The 12,304-nt window shown below is 36.5% G+C and overlaps 1 protein-coding gene across 1 annotated transcript in view; it reads left to right on the top strand.

The window, feature by feature from the left end:
• The window catches only part of LOC149423454 (anoctamin-1-like), a 39,997-nt gene that overhangs the window by 13,131 nt on the left and 14,562 nt on the right, over positions 1-12,304 (top strand). Inside the window, exons 4-8 of the mRNA XM_089631551.1 lie at positions 4,581-4,749; positions 7,608-7,840; positions 9,416-9,576; positions 11,000-11,232; positions 11,749-12,117. Coding sequence (XP_089487677.1) covers positions 4,581-4,749; positions 7,608-7,840; positions 9,416-9,576; positions 11,000-11,232; positions 11,749-12,117 — 1,165 coding nt within the window. The remainder of the gene's footprint in view (positions 1-4,580; positions 4,750-7,607; positions 7,841-9,415; positions 9,577-10,999; positions 11,233-11,748; positions 12,118-12,304) is intronic.

Raw genomic sequence — 12,304 nt, 5'->3', positions numbered from 1 at the left:
TTTTGTGAGAAAAAAATTTTGTATCGCTTCCAAGCTATATCTATATTAAATTTTAGGTTTATACAAAAAGGTGTGTGTATATAATCAACAATCTAATATAAAAAATTCAGCAATTATGACACTTTTCAGGCTGTATTGACATAAGCTAAATTTTTACCAATTAAAAGAACCTTTATTGAACAAGATAAACTTTAAGGACGGGTTGTTTCACAGAATTTGATCAATTCTTCAAATTTCAAAGTTAATTTTCAAGTTCTGTAAACCTTATTCAAGTTTCGTTATTAGTTCAGTTCTGTGAAGCAACTGGCCTAAAATGATATAATAACAAAACTTTAATAGGACTTTCACAGAACGTCCAAATTAACTGTGAAATTTGATGACTTTTTCAAATTCTGTGAAACAACCCGTCCTTAATCTTCAATTCTAATATATGAAGAACATGAAAAAATAATATCCACTTAAGTAACAAAAAAATATCTGACTTCAGACTTGTAGTCCGACCGACTCGATAAATTTTTTCGAATTGAGTAATATGACACGTGAGTACGTGTCGTTCCTTGAGTGGTCGTTTCGCTCAGTCGAAAGGGGTGGGGAGAAAACGTGTGAAACTAAGAAACCGAAAATTTTGCGGAGCCTATGATACTCCACGTCCATACTTAAAGGTTAAAGACAATAAAAATGTCACATTTTCAAGTATGCTTTTGTCTACGTGTTCACTTTATCGAAAATATATTTGTATTTATTTAAGTTTCTTGTCCGCCTATGTGGGTTAACAGAGTATGTTTTGTTGATAATATAACCATAAATGTAATCCATGCCAAAGTAACTGCCGCTTTAATGTACAACAGGTTTTTTTTATCAATCATGCTTATCCATTCAATTATCGAAGAAAGCAAACACTTTGTGGCTTGACATTCAATTTAAATTGCTCTTTAATCACAATATATGACCTTCTTTAGAAACTGGTTTTTAAAATGCTTCTTCAGAAGTGCAGTTATTACGATGCCCTTTATTTGTTACATTTTGCTTAATATAGTATGTGAAATTTAAGTATGTTTGTATTGTTAAAATGGAATTTTAATAACTTTTGCCGCACTATGTATAACAAATCGAGCAATAGCAACCCATATTTGGGTAGCTGTACTTAGGTAATTTTATGAATTAAAATGAAATTATTTTCAATTTCCTGCAATCAGTTAATGTTTAGTCGCTAGCACGGGCGGGTGAATCATCAGGTCAAATCTGTCTAATGACACTATCTTAATAGTTCTGTTGTAATTCTGTCTAATTTAAAAAAGTTTTACTGTTTTTCATTGTGTTCATAAAACATCAAATGAATACATATTTTTTAGTAATAGTGTTGCTTGTATATCACTTTAAATTAAATTTATATAATTATTTAAATTGCTGAACATTTGCTACAGAAAAAAATGTTTTTAAAATCGGGTCACTTAACTGATATATTCGGTTCAAATCTAATATGTATTGCAAAATGTAAACCTCTGTAATAAAAAAGTAATCATATACCCAAAACGTTATCAAAACTATAAATATTTTTTATCGTGCATTATTAATCTGTAAAGCTTTTTTTATTAGCTAAGATGATTTTTATTTGATGTGATTAGTTGTTTAAGTAGTTTATCAACGTTGACCTCTTAAACACTCTTCGGCCGGGAAAGGTAGTTCTACCCGTTCGGTGGATTGATGCTTAACACCGGGAAGGGTAGTTCTACCTTTCGCGCCGGCTTCATTTCAAAGTCAGAAAAGATGGAATTATTTAATGTTTTTATAAGAATATTATATACCCATCTCTTTGTAAAGCTCCCAACTATATGTAAATAATTATCGAATCGTAATGCAAGTCTTCTTTTTATATTTATCTTCGTGCCTTTGGTTTACTTCGTATTACAACAAAAGGATAGTACATATATTATTTGTTATTGTAATAATTCAATTCCTGGAATGAGGGTTTTTATGACTGTGAAACCCGATTCAAATCTCTATCTCTGTTCCGCCCCACTCCTATGTGCAAGCGAGCGAGAGATTCAGTCGGGCGTATTTAAAGAAAGCAGGTATGAGCAAATACCTATATAAGTAATAAACATATTACATACAAGGTTAATTGAGTTGCATATCAAATAATATTCGATTTTCGTTTAGTACTTTTATAGCTTGGGTATGCTGAGTTACTACATAGAAATTTTTATTGAAATATTTGAATTATTTACAAAGGAATAGCGATTTAAAACGAATTGAAGATATTCGCGGGGACCTTTATTTTCGTCCGGAGACAGAGTGGCGCCAGCTCAAAAATTACCCGCCAGAAATGTGTTAATATTGATCCTAATTTAAAATCAAATTAGATTAGCTAGATTGTGATCAAATAACATTTCTTAATCTCCATCTGATCCTTCAATGATTACACACTAATGTAGATAAGATTAAACATTTTTGGTGATCAGGAGAGAGGCACGAAATGAAAGAAAGTTGTGAAGGTCACATGTGTTTATTGGTGAGTCAGTTGCCGTGACGAGGAGACGATGTAGGACAGATGATGAATACTCCAGATGCTGGCTGATGATATGCTGGTCAAGCGCGGGTCAGTGAGTCGACGCCGGGCGCTGGTGACCGGGACTCGATGGATGTCAGGCACTGGCGAAGAACGTAGGTCTTCAGGCACTCCAGTGCTGACGAGACGGCCGAAGGTGCGGCGGACCTTGTGGGCAGTTGAACGGGAACGGCGTGACCAGTGAGGATGCTGCGTGTCCTCGTGGTGGTCATGGTTGCGTAGAAGAAGCGCTGGTCAGAGACGCTGGAACCAGGGCGCTTGTAATCCGTTGTAGCGCTGGCCATGGACACGGCCGAGGCGCTAAGATGATGTCCCGATAGAGTCCATGATGATACGGGCGAAGCCGGGTACGTGTCCGACGCGGGGCGCGGGACGCGCCGATCGTCACTCGTGAGATTTATTCACTGGCGGCAGATTGATAACTGATGACTGACTGACTGACTCGCTGCGTCGGGCTTATTTATACTACTCGGCCGACGGCGGCAGTAGGTAGGTGGATGGCAACTAAATTCTAGGCACTCGCACAGACTGTGTGTTTCGGGAACCTTCGATAGTGCGGCGATTATGCATAGGCCGTAGACTCGAACCTTCTGGCGAGTTCTCGTAGTATCCCAGACGAACTGCAGTATTATTGTCGCGAGTAGATACTTGAAACAGGTAGGTCTCGTAGTACGTAGATTACTTTGTTTACGATTTAACGATGCAAGTAGCAAGTACGTACCTAAGTAGCAAGTAGCAGTTTATTATTAATTATTTAATCTGGATAATTCGACGCCACACATTAATCTATTTATATAAATAATAGTGTCTGTGGCGAACACCGGACGGGTAGAGTGGATTTGATACAAATCTGCAGTTTTATTTCAAGGTTGATGAAATTTTGCAGACTTTACCTTCAAACCAAGATGAAGGTCATTGGTCTACCTCTGATTTGGAAAACTCCTTGTAAAGCTAGTATTATTATAAAATCTTTTTTTTTTGTTTTTTTAATTTTATGTAATTTTATGATCACAAGAGCGCCCCTGTCTGCACAGTGTACAGTGTAAACATAGGGGAACTATGTTGCCAACCGGTTGGGTAGCATTGTGAGGCGGGTTAAGGTAGGAAGGGATTTATTAATCCAGATCTTGAAGAGACCTGGATTATATGAAAAAGGAAAAACAGAAGCCAGTTTCTTCAATATCATAATAAAATCTTAGAAAAATCTTCATATTATTTACTTTAATTTTGAACACAGTATCGTCAACTTACTACGTACGGGTAGTTTCACAGAATTTGAACAATTTATCAAATTTCAATGTTAAAATTCATGTTCTGTTGTTATTTCATTGTGTGCCGGTTCTTTCACAGTTCTTGGATAAAAACAGTAATTTAAATTACACAGTTCATTGAAATTTAAAAATATTTTCAAGTCTTGTCTGATTGAATGAATTTCATGGGACACATTTTACTAGCAGTTATAGAGTTAATAACAAGTTTCAAATAATTGTTTTTTAGAAATAGTTTTTAAAATTACCCATCTTTTAATTTGCAACATAATTAACAGTTCAATGATAATTCAACACAATGACAATTCAACACAATGACAATTCAACACAATGACAATTCAACACAATGACAATTCAACACAATGACAATTCAACACAATGACAATTCAACACAATGACAATTCAACACAATGACAATTCAATACACCTTTAAAAAGTGAAAGTGATGAAACAAAAACAAGATTAAATGGGCTTGTGATGTAAATAAACTAACCTATTTAACCTAGTTTTTGTTTCATCACTTCATGACTTTATATAACTTTTTAAAAATGTATCGACTTGTGATTTTGACGAGTTATCCGGTCACCATAATTAACCATGTAATTGCTTTATTTTTTCCCTAAATTGCTAACATTTTTTGTTCACTGTTTGTGACTTCTTAATCCTTACCCAAAAAATGTAGGTCCCTTAGATAAGATTTGTCTCAAACAATGGTGTAATGAAGGAATTATGTTTTTTTACAGATTTGACGTAGAAAGACCCGATTTCTTCACACAGTCCACGAGAATCAGCGTTGTGGGATTTATTTTAGAAAGAAAAAGATTTAATAATGACCATGAAGCTGTGTTTGACGTCGGGATCCAGAGGCTGCTCTCTCTTGGAGTGTATAATGCTGCTTACCCTCTGCATGATGTAAATAATATATATTTTACTAATATAATATTAACCAGTGTGTAACATTTATATAACAGTGTGTATATTTCGTGAAAACAATGTAAAAAATTAGAATCTCTTGGAAATTTTGATTTTAACACATTGAAACACTTATCTTTGGAGTGATGAGAGATTTTATATTTTTACACATACGAATTTGGTAAAAATAGAGTAGTCTTGTTTTTAATTCATTTACGCTAAAAAGTAAGGTAAAATGTCTTGCTTTAAGTTATCGATATGATCAATATATGGTCCTGCCGTGACCTCTGTGGTAATCTCTCTTTCTGTTAAACTTGAGCTGTCAGCGGAATGCCTGTTTATATAATGAGGCATTCTTCACAAAATATCCTAGAGAAGTCAGTTAATGTTCTTTGTTTTGCATTATTTTTATTGATACTCTTAGTAACTCTGGTGAAACCATTTAGCCATTTAGAATCGAAAAGTTACTCGAATTGTGTTTTGTGATCAGTTGTGAATAGCTAGATACTTTCCTTTTCTCCCATCTCCATTCCCTCCAGCCTCTCAACATAACCTAATTGGGGATGCCATCATCGCACTGGCTCTGGGATCATGATTCTTGTGTAGATTTTACATACAAATTATTTTGAATTATATATATATTTTTATTATTAATACTGCCCAAGATTTCCACTGTGTTCCCCACTGTTTGGAGTTTTCGAATGGGACTAAGGCATACCGAGCACCAGCGTGCACATAGTTTTTAAATCATGGTACAGCAGTGCCAAGGCAAGGGTGCCCAGGTTCATGACCTGCCCGGATGTGCGTCAGTCTTGCCAGTACCGTGTGACTCTACGCGTGTCTATACCGCTCTCTGAACCTGAGTGAATCAGACACATCTGAGCGATACTATTGATGATTTCTGGCCCCGCTACCCTTCGGGGTAGAGTAGGTGTGGTTCTGGGGGACTTCAATGTTCATAACTAACCATGGTTGAAGTTGAACAGATTCAGCTCGATGACAGGTGGAATCCTTTGTCCTTTGCCATGGATTGGAGCAAATGATTCAGGACCCTACAAGGGTTCCTGATGTCCAGACTCCAGACTGTTAGACCTATTTCTAACCCCTGTGCCACACGGATACAGGACAGCGGTCACAGCGCCTTTAGAATCGTCCGACCACTGCCTGGTGACGACATTAATCCCTGTTAACTTCAGACCGCCAAACGAGAGGTTAAAAAGTGTAGCAACATAGTCATAGTCAGATTGGTCTAACCTAACCGAGCCTACAACACATCTTGAATGTCAGAAAACAGATCAGCATATAACAAAATGGCAAAGGAAAGCAAGAGGTCAAAATTCGAGCACGACCTGCAGATCAGCGAAAATCTGGCTGCCTGCCCGCATGGTGGCAGAGCGTTCTGGTCGTTTGTGGGCTCAATAGGTCGAAATTTTGCAAATCCAGTCTACCACTTCTTACCAGACCTGACGGCTCATTAGCAAATACCGCCACCGAAAAGGCCAACTTATTAGGTAAAATGTTTGCGTAAAACTCGACCCTCGATGATCGGAGTGCTGTCCCGCTATCAGTTCCTCACTGTGGTTTCTTACATCCTGCATCGGGATGTACTCGATGTTAGTAATACTAGTGGGGCCTGCACTGGTACTGCAGAGGTGCGCTGCAGAAATAGCTCCTATTTCGACAAAGCTTTTCAACATATCCCTAAAGTATAGCTCTGCACCCTCTGGATGGTAAAAAGTGGTCATTAATCCTATTCCAAAGAAGGGTGACCGCTCCAACCCGGCCAACTACCGCCCTATAGCGATCACATCTATTGTATCCAAGGTGATGGAACCTGTGATCAATGATAAACTGCTAACATACTTCGAGAAGAACAAAATTATTAATGACCGAATACGGATTCTGGAGGAACCGCTCGTGTGGTGATCTTCTTGCGTTTGTGACACATGTTTGGGGACCGTGCTTGGAACGTTACGGTGAGACCCAAACGGTTGCACTGGACATTTCCAATGCCTTTCACCGGGTTTGGCACCAAGAACTTGTCGACAAACTGCCTTCTTACGGACTTCCTGCATCCTTGCGTACGTGGATTGGTGACTTTTTGAGGGTAAGGTCGATTCTGATGGTTGCTGATTGTCTCACCTCTTCCTCATACTCAATAAATGCCAGCATTTTCTGGCAGGCCAGTCCTACAGGTATCGGTTGATCAGTATCTTAACAGGTGGATTGCAATCTTTAGAGCACAGGCGTCACGTAGGTATGCTGTCCTTGTTCTACCGGTATTACAATTGGAGATGCTCCGAGGAACCAGCGTAATTGATTCCTTCGACACTGGTGCATAATCGGGAATCACACCTTTCCTCCCTCCTACAAAATGGGTATTTTCAAGACCCATGTTCCCTCCTTCTTCTCCTAAAAAAGACCCTCCCACAGCATCCCCAGAGATGAGATAGGCCCCAAGGGAAATTATTTTCCTCATTGCCTCCTGTGTGGAGTTAATATAAAAAAAAGAAGAACGTTTGGAAGTGATGTGTGCGTCCATTTTGCATATTTGATTCCTGCCTTTGATATCTTATAGTAGTGTGGTCGGTGATACTCGTGCGATTCTTAATTAGTACTTCTTGCATATATTTTATTGTGTAGCTTGTTTGATCTTGCAATAGTTTAATTTTACTATAATTTTTAATTTTATGCGAGTAAGGTATACCAATTTGGCGCACCCAAATTAGTATACCTTATGTTGTTAGACTGAAGGAAGTTGGGAAGGGAAAGAGATGAAAAGAGGATGGTTGGGAAGTGTTGAAATGGTTCATTATTGTGACTATGTATTATTATATTTTGTTATTTTTTCTTTTCAGGGAGATTACACAGAAGAAGGCACTCAGAGAAATTTATTATGTGAACAATGGGCACAAGTTAGCAAATGGATTAATTACCAACCGATTGACAATATAAAGGATTACTTTGGTGTAAAGTTCGCTCTTTACTTTACTTGGCTTGGATTTTACACGCATATGTTGATACCAGCATCTATTGTTGGTATCATATGTTTTATCTATGGTCTTGTTACTGTGTCGTCAAACACTCTTAGGTAATTTAAAATATTTTATTATTTATTAATTATTCACTCCAGTACAAACTCAAAAATAATGCGATGGAACAGATAAAACTTAAACCAAAATATAACAAAGTAGTTTTGATATTATTTGAGATTATCATGGCCGAAAGTATTATCGTGATTAATTTTTGAGTTATTATGCCGTGTTGGGCTTTCTCCTGATCAACATTCAAATTTTTGATAGCAGTGCAAAACAAACCAGCATTTTATTTTATTTGTAAAGTAGCATACAATTTTAATATGTCAAACTTATGGTTCGCTTGACGGCCGGCATAGTCCAGTGGTAACGCATTGGACTGCCATTCCGAAGGTCGCGGGTTCGAACCCGGCGTGCGCAAATAAATTTTATTTGATTAATTTGTGTTATTTCACAATTAATTAATTAAAATAATATATAGTATATTTGCGGCACGTTCCAGAGTGGAAGATACTACCAGTATCGCCCTGGTGTAAGACCACCATTCAGAATTGAAACGTTGCTCCAAATGGCTTTAGCCGTGTTTAGTGACTAGATCTGAATAGCCAGGTACTTCCCCACCTTCCTCTTTCCCTTCCCCACTTACCTTCAGCCTCACAACATCCCCCAATTGGGGATGCCATAGTCTCACTGGCTCCAGACGGGAGCAGTTGGGACTCTTGTGAGGTATTCACTATAAAAAAAAAAAAAAAATGACACTAAACATTCGCACTAGAAATGTAGACACTAGTGTATGAGTCGTCCACACTCCCAGGACCGACCCTGAATCAAATGGCGCCTGGAGTGAGTACATTTGTGGCGCCCCTTGTAGGTAGGTGATCACTGTTACCAATAATATTCGGATGATAAGTATTTTTGTGTATGATGATATTATAGGAACCAAAACAGTTTTGCACCAAAAGGATTCGTGTTAATTTAGCCAAGTTGTCACCAGTTTATTATAATATGACTATATACTTTCAGTAATGATATTTGCAATGGTAAGCTGAACATCACAATGTGCCCGCAGTGCGACTCTAACTGTGACTATTGGAGACTAGAAGAAACCTGTCTACAATCCCGAGTGACTTATCTTTTTGTCACCAGTTTATTATAATATGACTATATACTTTCAGCAATGATATTTGCAATGGTAAGCTGAACATCACAATGTGCCCGCAGTGCGACTCTAACTGTGACTATTGGAGACTAGAAGAAACCTGTCTACAATCCCGAGTGACTTATCTTTTTGTCACCAGTTTATTATAATATGACTATATACTTTCAGCAATGATATTTGCAATGGTAAGCTGAACATCACAATGTGCCCGCAGTGCGACTCTAACTGTGACTATTGGAGACTAGAAGAAACCTGTCTACAATCCCGAGTGACTTATCTTTTTGTCACCAGTTTATTATAATATGACTATATACTTTCAGCAATGATATTTGCAATGGTAAGCTGAACATCACAATGTGCCCGCAGTGCGACTCTAACTGTGACTATTGGAGACTAGAAGAAACCTGTTTACAATCCCGAGTGACTTATCTTTTTGTCACCAGTTTATTATAATATGACTATATACTTTCAGCAATGATATTTGCAATGGTAAGCTGAACATCACAATGTGCCCGCAGTGCGACTCTAACTGTGACTATTGGAGACTAGAAGAAACCTGTCTACAATCCCGAGTGACGTATCTTTTTGACAACAATTTTACCATTGTTTTTGCCGTTTTTATGTCATTTTGGGGTAAGTTAAAAATTCTTATCGGCATTAAATAATTTTAAAAAATATGCTTAAATTTTTTTGTTGACAATTTGAACAATGAAACATTGGGTCATTTTATCTGAACATTCAACTCCTTAGTCATTTTAACACATTGTAATCGGATCACGTATTAATACGTTTTTAGCAAATTAATGCTAGAGAGCCGATCACGTATTTATACGTTTTTGATAGATTGTTAGTGGAGCGCGGGTCACGTTAAAATACGGGTTCCAATATACTTGAGTTTTCGCTATATAGCGTCTGTAGGGTTGTAGCCATGCAATAATAATTTTTATTTTACATTTAGAAATAATTTTTGTGTATAATTTGTAAAATAAAGGATGTTATGTAAAAAAAATATTATTTTTTCAAAACTTTCCTACTTTATGTGAAATTCTGCACTAGTTTAACGATGAAGAATACATTTCTAAATATAATAAAATAAAATGAAATAAAATAAATAATTTGCAAAAAGAATTATTGAAATCAAACAAATATTTTTGAAGTTATCGCAATTTTTCTAGAGGTCTACGTTAGCGCGAAATTACGCGAAAAATCACCCGTTACCAGCACTAGTACGCGGCCGAAAACTGCCCGATCAAAATGTGTTAATTTACTTTTGGCTATTCAGCCATTAGACTTAACAAATAAATTCTTATGCGGGAAAACATGAATTATAAAATGTCCACTTTTGCACATACATACATAAATATAAACCCTATAAAAAATAAGTGGGATTATTCAGGCGATTTTTTAATTTCGTGCTTCAAGAGAACAAAAGAAAACAATATCTTAAGCATAAAAAACTTCTTAACTCTTGGAGTGCTGGTGCTAAATTTTCACCGCCTGCTAGCTGTTTCTATTTTCATAATAACTTTTTTTTTTGCAAATTGATGTTTTTGTAATTTTTACTATCTTACCAGACACACAATATATAGGTACTTGAATACTTGAAAAAATAGTAGCTATAAAATCTACCATAAGTAGTTTCTGCACTCAACAAGTTAAGAGCGTTTCACTGAATATACAAGTATATTTATTATTACTGGAATATTAAAAATACTGGTACATTTCAAATGTTGGATGGAAAATTATTGGATGAAAATAAGTCATGATGTTGTCATAAATAAGTCATGAACAGCCTTGCTTGTCTTTCATATGTATTTTGCAGGTTCCATGACAATGTACTTTTGGAAAGTGAAGTCATTAAAAATGATTTAAAAAAAACTAAACTAATAACCTAACCTCACCTACTTAACCTAGTTTATTTTTTTACACTTTCCACAGACTTTTCAAAAAATTTGTCCGGTTACCATTATGTTTCATTAATTAATTTCATTAATTAGTTTCATCATTAATTTCTTCTCGTAATATTGTTTCTCACAACATAAAAAAATGATTTCAGGTGCTTTATACTTGGAGTTGTGGAAGCGATACTCGGCGAATATCGCCCACAGATGGGGCCTGACGGGCTTGGACTTGCAAGCTGAACACCCGCGGCCTCAGTATTTGGCCAAGCTGAACAATGCTAAGAAAAGGAAACTGAACGTGGTCACCCATGTCATAGAACCCAGTGTTCCTTTCTGGCGAATGCGGCTTCCATTTACACTGTTAAGTTTTTCTGTTGTCCTGTTTTTGGTAAGTGTAGCTGTAAATTTTAAACTATGTTATATATACTTGCATTTTTACCGATTTTCATGAAATCTGTTTTTCTATGTAAAGTTTACTTAACATTACTATTTTGGGTTATGTGTATTAAAATTAATATGTAAATAGGTACACACATACTTGACCACAAATTGCGGACAATAATTTAAACTAATCACTATTCTGTACTAATCCACCAAAATTGCTTTATTTTGAAAATGATTATTATTTTTGTTCTCAATCATAGTCCACCTACCTTGCTGTAATATGAATAAATGAAAACATTTTTAGATGCAACGCAAGAAGAAATAAGTGATTGTTCCAAAAGTTGTTTATCAACTATTTATCACAAGCCCTAGTCTGACCTTAGCCTAGACTCAAGTCATTACCGTCTGTTACAGAACATTAACTGGGAGACCATTGCGCTTTAGTGTTAGCGTAGTATTATTTTATCCATGCATAACATGGTAGGTTTATTTGAATGTATTTTTTATTATTCTTTTCCAGATTGCCATAGCAGTGGCCTCTGTATTTGGCGTTGTTCTCTTCAGAATGTCTCAGATGGCCACTAACAGTTTTCTGGGTGAAGACAGTGAAATAGCCTACAAAAGCCTCCTTCTTCCGTGCAGTGCCGCCTTCCTCACACTGTTCTCCATCACAATTCTCAACCTGATCTACGACAGGCTCGCAGTGTATCTGACGGAGATGGAACTGCTTCGAACGCAGACAGAATTCGACGATAGTCTGACCTTGAAAATCTACCTCTTCCAATTTGTTAACTACTATTCTTCCATATTTTATATCGCCTTTTTGAAGGGAAAGTTTGTTGGCTATCCGGCAAAGTATAATAAGATATTTGGACTACGGCAAGAAGAGGTAAGAAGAGTGGAATATTCAGCCTTTAATAATAATATACATCCAAAACCTTTGGATCTATTAGGATCGAAGAATTAGATTCCCATTATTGTGTGCATTTTTTTTGTATTGGCTTTTTTAGAAGTAAAATCTTAAAATGTAAAGCAAATAGGCCCTCCCACATGTACACTTCGAAACGAGTGTTCCG

The sequence above is a fragment of the Hesperophylax consimilis genome, chromosome 5 (genome assembly GCF_061612785.1).
Source record: "Hesperophylax consimilis isolate HC1 chromosome 5, BYU_Hcon_1.0, whole genome shotgun sequence".
Taxonomy (NCBI): domain Eukaryota; kingdom Metazoa; phylum Arthropoda; class Insecta; order Trichoptera; family Limnephilidae; genus Hesperophylax; species Hesperophylax consimilis.
This window is presented reverse-complemented; position numbering and strand designations above follow the sequence as displayed.